General features: G+C 35.3%; 1 protein-coding gene across 1 annotated transcript; it reads left to right on the top strand.

Annotated features, from left to right (window-relative positions):
* The first annotated feature begins 1657 nt into the window (after positions 1-1657).
* Positions 1658-14761, top strand: LOC109193499 (MADS-box protein CMB1-like). Its single transcript, XM_019344340.1, has 8 exons — positions 1658-2060; positions 4041-4119; positions 4908-4969; positions 6475-6574; positions 12970-13011; positions 13193-13234; positions 14170-14312; positions 14428-14761. The coding sequence occupies exons 1-8, from the start codon at positions 1876-1878 to the stop codon at positions 14510-14512; spliced, it is 738 nt and encodes a 245-aa protein (XP_019199885.1). The 5' UTR covers positions 1658-1875; the 3' UTR covers positions 14513-14761.
* Positions 14762-16322: the final 1561 nt, after the last annotated feature.

Here is a 16322-nt window from a genome sequence, read left to right as displayed (position 1 = left end):
AGATCAGTTCACCTTAATTTTGACCTAGATGCAAAATTACAAAATTGCCACCGTGTTTTTTTTTTTAAATTTTGGTAATCCTGGACGTTGATTTAAGCGAGATGAATGGCCCAGATTAAACCGCACAACCGCACCTGGGCACCTTAACCGCACCAGACGCGAACGGCTCGCCCAGGCGCGAAATAAAAATGGATTCTGTTCGTCCACGTGTCCAGATCTAATGGATGAGAAACACTGATTTTTAAAAAAAAAACGCGGTGGCATTTTCGTAAATAATTGAACATCGAAGTGCAAGTAAAATGTATTACAAGTGTATGTAAAATGTATTATAGGTGCAAGTAAAAATTTACACTGAGCATCAATACTTAGTTGCACTTATAGTTCTAAGTAGTTGCACCTATAGTTCTAAGTAGTTGCACACATAGGTATAAGTAGTTGCATCTAGGTGTATGAATGTTTGCGAGTGGTTTTCAGGAGTATTACTACCCGCTGCACTCAGATCAATGAATGTTAACAAGGCAAAATTACATGCACTTATAGGTGAAAGTAGGTGCACCTATAGTTATAAGTAGTTGCACCTATAGTGATAAATAGTTGCACATATAGTTATAAGCACGCCCAGGTGCATGAATGGTTGCGGAAAGTGAATGCTAACAAGGCAAAATTACATGCACTTATAGGTGAAAATACGTGCACTTATAAGAGATTTTACTTGCACTTCGATGTTCAATTATTTACGAAAATGCCACCGCATTTTTTTAAGTTATTAGATCTGGACACGTGTCGCGCGCTGATTCGTTCGCATTTCCTTCCTGGGCATTTATTCGCACCTGAGTGCGTCCATATATATATATATATATATATATATATATATATATATATATATATATATATATATATATATATATATATATATATATATATATATATATATATATATATATATATATATAAAGAAAAAGGGGCCAAAATAAGCCCTAAACTTTACTCAAAAAGTTAATTAGGTTTTTAAACTTTTAGAAGTTGCAATTAAACCCACAAACATGTTATTTTAGAGTATTGAAGCTCAAAAACCTATTGGTGACCTATAATTACAGGTCTATTAGGGTTTCTGTCATCTCCGACGAGCGTCCATTCAATTTCCATTTGCTGGAGAAGGCGACTAACTTGGTGGCCTTCTCTGGCAAATGAAGAAGGCGATCAGTTGGTCGCTTTCTTCAAACGCAACTGGCGATCCTGGTATTTGACACTGCTTGTCAAAAATTGTTCAAATGCTCGTCGGAGATGATCGACCTAAACCCTAGTTGATCTGCAATTACAAGTCATCATCATATTTTTGGACTTTAGTGCTCCAAAATAATATGTTTGTGCGTTTAATTGCAGCTTTTAAAAATTGAAAGACTTAATTGACTTTTTGAGTAAAGTTTAGGATTTATTTGACTTTTTTCCAATAGAGTTTCCCAAATACTGATTATTAGCCACATTAGATGATGCAAACATAAAACATTTTACTTTTCTCTAAAGGGTGGGAACTAGAATAAGAAAAGAAGGATGGGAATTAAAAGAAAGAAGGAAAAAAGAAGAGGATAAGAGCTTGGTATGTATAGTAAGGTAACTAAAGATAGACCTGGCCAGGGTTTCCATTTTTCTATCTCACTCTCTCTTTCTTCACTATTCCTTTCTCCTTCTCTCAGTATTTACTCTTTCAGATTGGTACCCCAACCCTTTTATATACCACACACTACTAAAAGAGTTTGGTTTATTTGCTCACCAAGATTGCAACAGTTTCCACTTCTCCACTACTTTCTGAGACTGAGCTAGTGTGTGTGTGTGTGAGAGAGAGAGAGAGAGAGAGAGAGAGAGTTAGAGAGAGAGATGGGAAGGGGAAAAGTAGAACTGAAGAGGATAGAGAACAAGATAAACAGGCAGGTTACTTTTGCTAAGAGGAGAAATGGGCTTCTCAAGAAGGCTTATGAACTTTCTGTTCTTTGTGATGCTGAAGTTGCTCTCATCATCTTCTCCAACCGTGGAAAACTCTATGAGTTTTGCAGCAGTTCTAGGTATCTTTTTCTTTCCTTAATCTTCCCAAATAAACCTTAGCTTCTACACACCCTACCTTATTCCCTGTAAACATCAAACCCTTTCCTATGTGTGTGAATTCCTTTTGGTTTCTATTCAAGATCTAGCTTTTTTATTATTCACAATTTGTGGGTTTAATTTCTTTCTCTTTTTTATTCTGGGATTTTTTTTCAATATACAGATGCATCATTCTTGTGAAAGATCTACTACTTTTCTTCATTCATTATTTTTTTTTTCTAGTTACATACAAATATTCTTGAACATTTGGGTCATAAATTTTACCATTATTTAGTTGTTTGAAGAGATGCATGTAAGTCCATAATTAATTTTGATTTGTTAAAGCAATTAATTAATCAGTTTTTTTTTTTTTAATATGAAGAAAATCGATCTGGTCATTCTGGTGACCTTTTTGGAGGCAATAAATTTTGATTCACTGTTAAGATTTGATCTGTTGAGATGTCATGTTTTACAGTATGTGTCCGCTGATGTTCCTTGTTCTTTGATTTCCAAGGTTGCAGCAAATATATATATAGTTGTTTTTGTTCTAAAGCTGTCTATCTTTAAGCCCTCAAATCTGCTATTATGATATTAAAGAATACAAATTAAACAAAAATATTGTGTTTAACCCTACCATATCCCATCTATATTGACATAATATTCATTTCCAAGATGATTATATTATAATCCATCAGATTCCAGTTTCCCTTTATGACCACTGTGTAAATTCTTTACCTGGAGTGTGTGTGCATGTCTTATAATCTCTGACCCATGACCTTATTTTCTGATCTGTCTCGTTTTAAAAATTCTAAACCACAAAATCAAATAAATCCATCTCATTATTCATAGATCTGATCTTCAGAATTATCATCTATCTAATCCTGCCATGGACCGGAATCCACTTTGCTGGGTGAACCCTAGTCCAAAATGACATTCAGATTATGTATTTTAAGTTAACATATTATGGGTCTGCAGTTACCAAATTATGTGTTACAGATTGTGTTGTAAATAAATTGAAAGCACATAATATCTAAATATATGCAATTTATTCATACAAGTATATGCAATTTATGCATACATATTTTATATATGTTTCGTCGGAGGCTCAAGTGAGCCAAGTCAGCCAACTATATAAGTTTATATAATATGATGAAGTGATTAATTTGTGGCAGACTTGTTTAATAATTAACAAATAATTGATCGATTAGGATAACTCCAGTCAAATTGGTCAGCCTATTAACTTGCTAATTATTAAGTTATAAGTTTGTCTCCGAGTGAAAGGGCTGGCGTGATTTATTTAGTGCACACTTGTGCGTAGTGATTGTTGGTTTTTCTTGTCCCTCAAAAAAATAAATTAATTGATTGATTAAAAACCAAAAATGTTACAAAATTTATGTAATCTTTTAGCATTTTATTAATAAATTATTATTATTATTATTATTATTATTATTATTATTATTATTATTATTATTATTATTATTATTATTATTATTATTATTATTATAGAGTCATTATTATTATTATTATTATTATTATTATTATTATTATTATTATTATTATTATTATGTTATTTTTTTAAGGAGTTTAACTTAACAAAACTTACCTTCAAAAAAAAACTTAACAAAACTTGTTGTGTTTATGGAGCATACAAAAGCATCTCAAAAACACCAAAATATCATGCTAAATTGTATTACATAACAGAAAATTGAGGTCAATTGATTATTCATTCTTTCTAAGTTGTAAATACCATCATATAACGATTCTCATTTTTTGTATTGATGCATACACACACAGACACATAAATATACATATATACATATATTATTATCAAATTACTCCATATCTATACGCTTACTGATTTAACTTATTACATGTTTAGCCTGTGAGAAATAATTATCTGTACTAACTCTAATTATTTTATTATTTTTTCTAAAACAAATATATGATTCTTGAAATTGTATTAGCATGATGAAGACCCTTGAAAGGTACCAACGTTGCAGCTATGCTCATTTGGAGGCCAACCAACCAGCCAGTGACACTCAGGTATTATTTTTATTATATTATACTCAGGTATTATTTATATACTGTATATTGTGTAGATTGAGAAATATAAAATATGTCAATTATCAATGTCATCGTTGAATTATTACTAGTGTAAATGTTGCCTCTCAATTTTCAAAACGTGATATATATATTGCCCTCTCCTAATAGGAGTAAGGAGAAACATTGTTATCGGCGGAATGAGAACAAACGAAGAAAGAAAAATGGAGGGAAAAAAAATGTAGTCTTCGAATAGGGAAAACGGCAGATAACCACATTTGCACTACTAATAATCCAGGAGAAGGGTAATATATGTCACGTTTTGAAAATTAAGGCGCAATATTTACATCACTAATGATTTAGGGGCAATATTGATAATTGACATATTAGTAAGTGGCATAAATTACAATTTTTCCTATGAAATATTATTTATCACCAACTTTCTGAAAATAATTATTACCAAACATGTAAGATTTTTTTTAAAATTTTATTATTCTATAAAAATTTAATTAATTTATAGCAGGATTAACTAACTCACGAGGAATAAAACTAATGCAAAAATAAAACTCTCACCTCATATATTGATTTTTTTTTTTTTAGAGAGAAATAATAAAGGAATAAAAACTGTGACCAATTTTTTTTTTTTTTTGAATGAATCAAAATGTCAGGTAAGCAAAGAGCAAAAAATGAAACTTTATGTAATATTATTATTGTTTTATATCCGTGCATCTCTACTTCTTCATGCATAAATATGTTTTCATAATTAACCATCTATATTACTATATAAACAGAACAACTACCATGAATATCTAAGGCTAAAAGCTAGGGTTGAGCTCCTTCAACGATCCCAAAGGTATGTCTCAATCACCTTATTACCACCCCCCCCCCCCCCCCCCCCCCCACTATACATGTTTATAGTTTGAAAAAAAAATCCATTTTGGTTCCCTGACTATTATACATGAAGCACATGTGATCCTTGACTATTAAAAGTTTCTAATTACGTGCATGACTATGTAATTTGTATCACATTTGGTCCTATAGTCCAATTTCCCGACCAATTATTGTCAGAAGTGCTCCTTCCGAAAGAGCACTGCATTTGCTTCTTTCAGAAGGAGCATTGCATTTGTTTTTTCTGTGAGGAACACTTCAAGCAATAGTTGGCCAGGAAATTGGACGGCAGGACCAAATGTGATACAAATTTGATAGTCATGTACCTAATTAGAAAATTTTAATAGTCAAGCACCAAATGTGATTCATGTATAATAATGAAGGAACCAAAAGTGAAATTTATTATAGTTGAAATTTCACTAGCAACAATTTCACTCGGACTTTTTTTAAATTATTTTTTGTACATTAAGGTATTATAATTTGATAGCATTCAATGATTTTTTTTTTTTAACTTATTGTGAGTGACATTTATTACTTTTGACTATTATTCCTATGTGTCAAATGATGCTTCAATAAGAGCTACTAGAGTCAAAACAAACAACCTCACAGCCTTGACAAAGACAATAAATAGCTAGGGTTTGAATGACACAATATAATAAACAATCATATCGTAGTAGTTTTGGTCTAAGAAGATATTTAGCCAAGGGGTGAAGTTATAATTAAATAGTTGAACAAAATCATCCTTAATCATGTAATTAAGAAGTATATTATATTATAAATAAATAGTAACTTCACTTAATAATATGTGTGTTTAATTTCAATTCTATCTTACATAATCATGTTGTTGTGTTTTATGTATCTAATTCAGTTAATAATATTTATTCAAAATATTTAGAGTTCAACTATTTGTAATATTTAATTTAGTGTTAGTATATATATATATATATATATATATATATATATATATATAAGAAACTACGAAGTTAAATTAATTGGTTTCATGTTGTATCTCTTAGGTTTGTATTAGGCAATACCAAGTGCAAAGTTAGGCACTTTTTGGTAAATCGTTGTTAGCTGATTGAGTTATAAAGTATGACTAGTTAATAACATTAGTTGATTGTAGTGAGATATTTGGTAAATTAGCAGTTAGCTGATAGCTGTTTGGTATAATTTCTTATTTCAAAAAGTCAATTGAAAAAGTTATTTTGAGCATCTTTTTAAATTTTAACATTTTGAAGTTACAAAAAGCTGATTAACAAAACACTTATATTGATTTTTTAACCAAGTCAAACAATTAATAGTGATCAAATAAAACAAAATTAGTTGATAAGCTAACTATTTTACCAAACAGGGCCTTAATATTTTTACCATTTTATTTATGTACAACAACAACAATAATAATAATAATAAAATCTTGGAGTTACTATGATTTTGATAAACCTCTACATTATAAAATTATTGTTTTTACAGAAATCTTCTTGGGGAAGATCTGGGTCCATTGAGCACAAAGGAGCTGGAGCAACTTGAGAATCAATTGGAGGCTTCCTTAAAGCAAATCCGGTCAAGGAAGGTATTATATGCTAATTAAATGTCAATATTTTGAACCATTTTAGGAGGAGCATTGTCAAATTATGTGATTTTATTATAATAATTTTGCAACAAGTAAATTAAAAAAATAATAAAATTAAATAGAATCCCGTAAACATATCTACATCTACAATCTATCTACATCTACAATTTTAATAAGAGCCAATAATGTTAGGCCCTTAACTGGAACAAAAAAATGTCGGTCCTATTGTTTCTTAAAAAATTTTAATAAGAGCCAATAATGTTAGGCCCTTAACTGGAACAAAAAAATGTCGGTCATATTGTTTCTTAAAATGAATGGTTCATATTATACTATTGTTTCTTAAAATGAATGGTTCATATTATTTTTATTTTAGTATTTTTTATTGATTTTCCTTATTTACCCTCTATTATATTATTTTCTTCCCTTAAATAACCTAAATTTCGTTAGCATAAACTTTAGTAACGGAATATTCCGTTAAGTATTTATTATTTTAACTTATACATTAATTTCTATAAGAAAAGTCTTAGTTTCGAACCACATCCCAATTAGAGTTGGCATAATTGTTAAACATATATACTACGAATATGTTAAAATATATTTAAAATATAAAATATATATAATATAAAATTTAACATAAAGTTTGTTCAAATAATTAGTCTGACTAAATATATAACATTCAAAGTTAAGCATCAAAGATTATAAATCAAGAAATTTAAAAATCATTTGATCAGAAAAAAACTTAATATTCTTTTGATTATTTAGATCAGAAAAAAAAACTTAATATTTCAATTATACTTTTGCATTAATATTTTTTGTATGTATTTTTTTAAAAAAAAAATCAATGATTGCATTATTGTTGATGAAAAGTATATACGCCACTTTATTACTCTTATTAAACTAAATAAAGTAGTAGCTACAACAAAAAATAATACATATTTAATTTAGAATTAGATGTCTATAATGCATTTATTTAAAAAAAAAAAACTATTCATTATAAAAAATTTAAAAATAGATATAATTTCATTAGTTATATTATCTTTATTTTCTACAATTCAAAGATTCATTACCTTCAAATTTATCAATTTATTATATTCACTGCATTGTCCATTATCTTCTTTTTACATTATCTTGTAATTTTTTGAAAAGAAGAACTCAGTTCATTAAATCATGTTCCAAAATCGGGACCAAAAAATCTGGTGGCTCATCTAACCACTCAGTCGAACCTGACATAGAAACGGCTTCCCGTGCAACAGCATGGGCCGCGCAATTCGCAGATCGCCGAACATAAGCAAAACTAACCCCATGCAAAAAAGTGGCTATATGTTTTACATCGTCTACTAACAATCCAAAAGCAGAAAAAAAAAACTCAGACCGTATGGCATGAATACATAATTGAGAGTCTGTCTCTACATCCACCTCCCCCAAACCCGTATCTCGCAGCCATGATAAAGCTTCACGCAAACAACACCCCTCTGCCTCCTCCACCGTATACTGGCCCTGTACACGCACCCCCTTCACTGCCAAACACCGCCCAGCATCATCTCGCACCACCCACCCCAACCCCATAGCATTATTTGCATAATCAAAAGCTGCATCACAATTCAACTTCAGCCTTCCTACCTCCGGCGGACGCCACACCTCGTCCGACTGCCCGTGATCGTTGCCTCCACCCACTACCTGCACCGCCATCCAATTATGCCAGTACCGCAAAGCATGATGCTGTACTGCCTCTCTTACAAAATGCTCCCCCCGCCACACACTCGCATTCCTACTCGTCCAAACTGCCCAATACAACATTACAAACCTGCTTCTAGTGTCATCATTTAGGGTCCCTAACATGCCAAAAAACCAATCAGTAATACTAGCATTGTCATGAACACTAACAGTGAGATGTAGCGATGCCCATATGGACCTTACATTCATGCAATCCCGGAACAAATGAAAAGCTGACTCCTCCACACTACTACACATATGGCAATTTACACCACACACAACCCGTCTCGTGGCCAAAGCCTCACGAGTTGGTAGCATCGCGGAAGCCAGCTGCCATGCAAACAACTTCACCTTGGGAGGAACCTGAAGCTGCCAAATTAAAAGCCAAGGGTAATCAGACATGACCTCACCACGCAGTAGCCTATAAGCCGACCGCACCGTATACAACCCCTTCGACTCTCCCTTCCAAACCCATGCATCTCTAGGACGACGCAGACTTACAGGCGTATTATGAATATATCCCGCATCCCTGGCATTAAACACATCTAGCACACAGTCCCGATCCCACCCAGTCCCGGCGGCCATATTAAACAAAGAGCTTACCGGTGCATTAATAACGGAGTCATGCAGCTCAGTACTCACATACGGGTCCTCCGCCTTAACAAGCCATGGATCCCTCCCAATCGTGGTGGTCTTGCCATCCCCTATACTCTTCCTATACCAATGTTTGGTTGCATTTTTCGCCTCAACAATACTACGCCAAACATAAGACGGGTTAGCTCCAACTTCTGCATTCAAAAGATCAGTATTTGGAAAATACCTGCTCTTAAAAACCCGTGCAACTAGGGAATCTGGTCTAGTCAGCAGTCTCCAAGTCTGCTTCCCCAATAAGGCCAAATTAGTTTCGCGCAAGGTCCTGTACCCCATACCGCCTTTAGCCTTCGGGGCACACATAGCCCCCCAAGCCCGCCACCTTATCCCGGCCGTTCCTGCTACCTTTCCCATCCACCAATATTGGTTCGGAATGACCTCAATTTCCCTACACAAACTTACAGGCAAAGAAAATACCATCATAGCATAGCTAGGTAGCGCCTGCAAAACATTTTTTAATAACACCTCCCGGCCTGCCCTTGATAGAAAGCGAGTATTCCAACTACGAACCCGCGATAGAATACGCTCCTTCACAAACCCCAATACAGCCTTCTTATTCTTCCCTACCAAGGATGGCAACCCCAAATACTTCCCCGCCGTATCCCCTGGCCTGATCCCGAGCGAGCTCACCACTGCACTTCTGCTCTCAAGGTCAGTATTACTACTGAAGCAAATCAGAGACTTGTCAAAATTCACAAGCTGTCCCGATGCCCCTGCATACAAATCTAGAATATCCTTCATAATCTGGGTTTCCTGCATATTAGCTCTCATAAAAAGAAAACAATCGTCTGCAAATAGCAGATGGGTTATTGCCGGTGCCCCCCGGGCCACCTTCACACCATGCAACATACCACACATTGTCCGGTTCTCAATCAGCGCCGAAAGCCCCTCCACCACAAGTAAGAAAAGATATGGTGAGAGCGGATCCCCTTGTCGAAGCCCTCGCGATGGCACCACAGGCCCTAAATGCCTCTGTTCATGAAGAATGTGATACTTGACACTACTCACAGTCTCCATCAGAATATCAACCCACCTCTCGTTAAACCCAAGATTCAACATGACTGCTCGTAGAAACCGCCACTCCACCCTGTCATATGCTTTACTCATGTCTATCTTCATGGCCGCCACCCCTTCCCTGCCTTGCGTCTTCCTCTTTAGGAAATAGTGTGCTTCAAAAGCTAGCATCACATTATCCGTTATTAGGCGCCCAGGCACAAAAGCACTCTGGGCCTTCGAAATAACCTTATCTAACAAAGGCTTTAGTCTATTCGCACACACCTTCGCCGCAATCTTGTAAAGAACATTGCATAACGCAATAGGCCGGAGATCCTTCATCGACTCAGGTACTGGCTTCTTGGGTATTAACACAATAAACGTATTATTAACGTCGGCCGGCAACTTAGCTGTTTCAACAAACTCCCTGCAAAACCCCGTGACTTCCCCTCCAACAGTAGACCAGAAGTGTTGGTAAAATCCTGCACCGAAACCGTCGGGCCCGGAGACTTGTCAGGATGCATAGAAAACACAGCCTTCCTTACCTCCTCATAGCTAACAGGCCTGGTAAGCATTGCATTATCAAGATCCATAATACGGGAGCCAAGACAACCAACCACATCAGCTACATTATCTTGTAATTAAATATCAAAGTTATAATACAAAATACATTATATATATTTATTTACCAATTAAGTATTTTATACAAATATAATAAATATTAATATTTTGTTCAATACTTTCACATGATAACCTACACACATCTCACAATGCATGAAACATATAGGGAAAAACTACCACTACCAAATATCGATTAGAAAATTCAATAAATATTATCTTGCATTTATATATTTTGAATTACCGATTTATATAAACAAATTCAATATTTATTTGCATATGCATGAACATCTCCGATATAATATTGCATTGATATACTTTGAAATACTTATTTCAAAATAATCATTGGGCATTATCCCATTCGCGCAAAGCGCGTAAAAAAACTAGTATTATGATACAAACGGATGCATTGGGAAAATTACCTGGGTTAGTTATGTTTAGTGGATCTTATGATGATGCCACAACAAAGAGCATTGTGAAAGGCATGAAGGAAGAGGACACGTTTAATTATCTAATTTGTAACATTTTGAATACTATAACCCTAAAATAGCAAGTATTAACATTATTTTTGGAATGAAATTAGGTGAGGACAATTATAATTCATTCCATTCTTAGCTTTGAGAATTCCAAACTATTGATAGCCTTTTCTTTTTCAACTTCATTGTTACATTGCTACCCAACCTATGGTTTCTTGTTAGGGTTAAAACAAAAGCCCTCGTTCATTTGAATTTCAGAAGCTAAGAATATCACTTTGTTCTTCTTTTTTTCTTCATGTTTATCATTCCAAAATCAAAAGCATTCAATCTGTGTTCAATCCAAATTGTTAGTTATGGCTTTCTCATCTAGTAGGGATGCTAGACTAGTAATGAAGAGTACTTAGGGTGAATTGTCACTCTTGAGGATTGCCGATAGTATATATGCAAGCTTATGCTCTCTCAAGCACGAAGTACTAAATCTTCTTGTAGAAATTTAACCCTAATAGAAATCATTTTGGCAAGTGTAGTAGTAAACTAAAATAAGCAACACTCAAATGACAATTGAAATGAACACAATGGATATAAAAGGTGGAGGACAATAGGAATTTAGGCTACGCTAAGGTAATATGATCAAACCGGGAACAAGAGTGAGAGTCGATTGACTTAGAACATATATCATTAACCAGGAGAAGGTTTTTTCTCAAAATCATTCTACACCCTTAGAACACAAGACATTCCCATGACTCATTTGTGTCTAAGAGGCATTTAATCAAACATCTTTTTCTTGACTTATCATACTCTCCTTTTCCCAAATGTGAATTAAGATTAATTAACCCCTTGAGTTTAGACTAGGTAATTAAATTCTAATTGAAGCTCAATTATGTTAATTAACATCATCAAGATTAAGTCTCATCACTCCTATCCTCTTCCTAGAGGACTACTCACACATGTTCACAAAGAAAACAAACATAGATTCAAGAATAAAAGATGATTTCATATCTACACAAGTAAGGAATTGAAATTACAATGAATTGAAATTTGAATTAATTTATCTAATTAGAATTCAACTTGCATCTAATAGACCTTCAATCCACATCAACACTTGCTTCCAAAAATGAATAGAACTTGAATCTAACTAGGAATTCGAATTTGAATTGAAATGAAATGTAAATTGGAAATGCAAATTGTTATTCTAGGGTTCTAAGAGTTAAGGATTGGAACTAATGTATAAATTATATTGCCTAAGAAAATGACCTCCCTAATCTAATCTATTCTCTAATCTCTGATGCATCAAAAGAACCAAATTCCCCTTTTTTATAACTCGAATAAAGCGCGTCATGAGGCCTGTCACGAGCGTGACATGACTCGAGACAACCTTGTTGTGTTTTATAGCCGGAGTTGGTCTTCATGAACTCCTTCACATGCGTGACACAACTTGTGACGACTCATCCTCTGGCTTTCATCCTATTTTGTTCATTTTAAGTCCAATTTAATACTTTTTTTTGCCTCTAAACCTTGATATGACGCCAATTTGCTCCTTCCTACACAATTTATCACATAATTGGTCAATTTAAACAATAGCAAAGCAATTCTACCTAAAATTGCCAATTTAACACCTATTAACTAACAAACTCTAGAGGAACAATCTTGTAGAATTTCAATGAAAAACAAGATCTCTGAGATAGTTTCAGCATAAGAGAGATAACAAATCACGAAATCCAGAGACTCCACCGAACCCCAAGGGTTATGCAACAGTTCAATCTCATGTTTGAAGCATACATGAGCAACATAACCCAAAACAATGGGAATGGCCAATCAAAACTACAAAAATATTCACGAAGATGACACCGGAAGAACTCCTCAAGGTTATATGTATGATGAGTCTAAAATGCCCTACAAAGATGCCGTCATGTTTCACACTGTTCTTCTATTTTTCATTTGCAGACCCAATCTATGCTGGATCAGCTAGCTGAGCTTCAACAAAGGGTATCCATTTCGATTAATAATTATAAACATATTTCACAAAATCCATATATATATATATATATATATATATATATATATATATATATATATATATATATATATATATATATATATATATATATATATATATATATATATATATATTGAGTGAAATTAAAAGCTAACTATTGTCTTATTACAGGAGCAAATGCTGGCAGAGTCCAATAAACTCCTTAGAAGGAAGGTAAAATCATCAAACAACGTTCCCTGCACACATGCATGTATTGATTTTGTATTTTCATTTTCTAATAAGTTAGATGGATAATGCATGCTACTTATACTAACTTCTATCTATATTTTTTTATTCAATTTTAAAAAGTTATTGCATTATATTATAAAGTATTTGATACAAATAGCATTTCGATAATTATTATAACATGCATACATGTCAACATTCAATAATTCACCTCAAAGTGATAGAATTACAATTGACATATTATTTAATTTCTACAAAATTTAGGTTAAAATCCCTATTGAACATTCACTATTAGTTTTAGTAAAAGCATTTAACGCTACATACAAGATCTGTTGGGCGGAGGTCGGTAAAGGATTTAAAAGGTCAAGTCCAGCATCTAGCATCACAAAAATGTGTGGCGGTATAAGGAAAGAAAATTGCACATTCGCTACTATCTATAGCTTTTGGCGTAGTTAGTAGTAAGCGTTGATCCTAACAAGTGGTATCAGAGTTGCTTTTGACGTAATGGTAAGTCCTTGATCCAAACAAGATCTAACGTGGGCGCATATAGGGGGTGTTTGGTAAATAGTTGTTAGCCGATAACTGTTAGCTGACTGGGTTAGTGGGTTTGACTAGTTGAGAGCATTAGCTGATTGTAAAAAGATGTTTGGTAAATTAGTTGTTAGCTGCTAGTTGATTACATGCAAAATTACTTTCTCAAAAAAAAAACTGTTTTGAGTAGTTTTTTGAATTTTAGCGTTTTGGAACAATAAGCTGTTACAAAAAACTAATTAATCAAACACTTATATTGGTTATTTAACCAAGTCAAACAGCTAAGAGTGAACAAATAATAATCTAAAATTGAGTGATAAATTAACTATGTTACCAAACAGGTCCATAATTTGTGTGTTCTACAAACCTTAAACTTAATTTCATGTTTATAGTTGGAGGAAAATGTAGCCGGAATACCTCTCCGATTGTCATGGGAAGATGGGAATCAAGAAATTCATCAACAAAACCGCCAGCTTCCTCCACAGTCCGAGGGGTTCTTTCAGCCTTTGGGGCTGAACATATCTGGACAAATTGGGTATGAAAAACCCATTTTTTTTTATTAATGTTTTAGATATAAAACAATTATGTACTAATTTATAGTATATGTATGTGTGTACTTACACTCATGTTTGTCTGTTTGATTGTTTTAGATACAACTCTGTTGGCACAGATGAGGTAAACGTTGCAGCCTCAGCTCACAACATAAGTGGATTCTTTCCAGGGTGGATGCTGTGATGATAAGATGTTGAAAAAAACTTGGAATAATAATTCAGGCCACCTTAATTTTATTATATATATTTCCTTAACTGGATAGATTATTAAATTTAGTACTACAATGATGTCCTGGTGTGTGCTTGCTTGCTTGCTATTTTTGCTGTGTTGTGGTTTGTCATCTGTGTATAGCTACTTGTAATTATTGTTATTGTTATTATTGGGGACAATAAGTCTGCATAAGTTGGCAATAACATAACTATATTTTATATATGTAACCTTTCTAAGCTCAGGGAAAAAAAATTATATGTATGTAATTATTTGTATGGTATTTTAATTGGAGTGGCCTTACATTACGCGAGGTCGACTTCTTGCATGCCCGCCGTTTGCTGGGATCGCCGGCGGCAACGCCCGCCGTTTGCTAGGATCGCCGGCGGTAACGCGTTCTCCTTCGAGCAACTAGCTAGTGAATGATCCCCCAGAAGGCGGATACGTGGGGATCCACTATTAGTCAGTCTGGTGCGGATTCCGAGTACCAGTCTTCCCGTATCTTTCTCTTCTTCTTCAGTACTACGGCATCGTGCCTGGCTAGCTGGTGCCCAACTCTTACCGTCTTCTTGTTTCCTTCTTGACTTACTACCATTGCCTCGAGGTGTCGCCTTCTCTGTCTTTATTCCACCAACTCTTCCGGCTGACTGCAGTTGGCTCGATCTCCCTGGGGCATGTACAGATACGCTCTCAGGACAACCGTAGATTCCTAGACAAGCTGGAATCCTCCCACAAGGATTGGAAGGAGGAATTCCTTTTTGTCCGCCTGGCCGACTACCATCCAACTTTATATTTCTCGACTGCCTGACAATCGTCGTAATTTCACCTCGAGATGAGGCCACCCTGCCTAGACGATCTGGTTGATCTGGTCCAATGGATCACCAAAGGCGAGCTCATTTTTGCCCGGCGTTGGTCGCGACTGGGGGCCATGATAAGGGCCGGCATCCTACCGGAAGGAGCCTCCAAGACATGTTTGCTCTTCTCATATTGCCTGACTACTCACCGGCCCATGTGCTCGGACCTAACTTTTTCCTTCTTTCTTCACAGGAAACAACGATACAGAATCATTCTCGGAGGAGTTAGAGGAAGACGAGGACGCGCTGGCCGCGCACAATACGATCCCCCGGCCGGTTGTCGAGTTAAGCTCAAACGACGACGCACTTTCTGAGGAATCTTCACAGGAGCTAATGGCCGACCGCCGATCAATACTCCGGGCTTCTAGTCGTGCCTGCCTGAGTGCCGCTGATAAGGAAAAGAGCATTGCTACCTTAGCCGACTCCACCCCACCGCCAGCTGTTCGCAGCTCGGGTCCTCTAGTCATCGGAGGTTCACATACTGTCTTAGCCCGATCTACCGCAATTAATAGGCAGAGAGGGTCGGCCACTCCCACAGGTCCATATGCTACTCCTTCTCCACGTCGGGCTGGCACTAAACGGCCCGGGGAGACTCACGTTGAGGCCCCGGCTGCCAAGAGGAAACTGGTCGGCCTGGAGGCTAATGAGACTAAAGCCATCTACAAGGGCCAGTACCCTGTGGGCGAGTGGCAGAAAACATGATCTACCCCAAGGACCTCGAGTCCGTTAAGGGGGGGAGATCTTGACTCATTGCTTGATGGGGTCACCTTCCACACTTACCAGGTAGTCTTTCGCTTCTTATCCTGACTGCCTAATATATTATACTTAGCTCTCTATTAAAGTCCAACTTTGATTGCAGGCTCTGATGTATCAACTCGCCCTCCGCCGCTGCCAGAAAGTCATGTTGGCTGAGCTGAAGGACCATTCTGCCA

Source organism: Ipomoea nil, unplaced genomic scaffold (genome assembly GCF_001879475.1).
Source record: "Ipomoea nil cultivar Tokyo-kokei standard unplaced genomic scaffold, Asagao_1.1 scaffold1895, whole genome shotgun sequence".
In the NCBI taxonomy this organism is placed as follows: domain Eukaryota; kingdom Viridiplantae; phylum Streptophyta; class Magnoliopsida; order Solanales; family Convolvulaceae; genus Ipomoea; species Ipomoea nil.
The sequence above is the reverse complement of the archived record's forward strand: the minus strand, read 5'-3'. Positions and strand labels throughout refer to the sequence as shown.

Bases quoted from the DNA above. Each gene is read 5' to 3' on its own strand.
- LOC109193499 (XM_019344340.1), top strand. From the start codon at position 1,876: ATGGGAAGGGGAAAAGTAGAACTGAAGAGGATAGAGAACAAGATAAAC. The intron at 13,012-13,192 runs GTATCCATTTCG...GTCTTATTACAG, and splicing joins TAGCTGAGCTTCAACAAAGG to GAGCAAATGCTGGCAGAGTC. The intron at 13,235-14,169 runs GTAAAATCATCA...TCATGTTTATAG, and splicing joins ATAAACTCCTTAGAAGGAAG to TTGGAGGAAAATGTAGCCGG.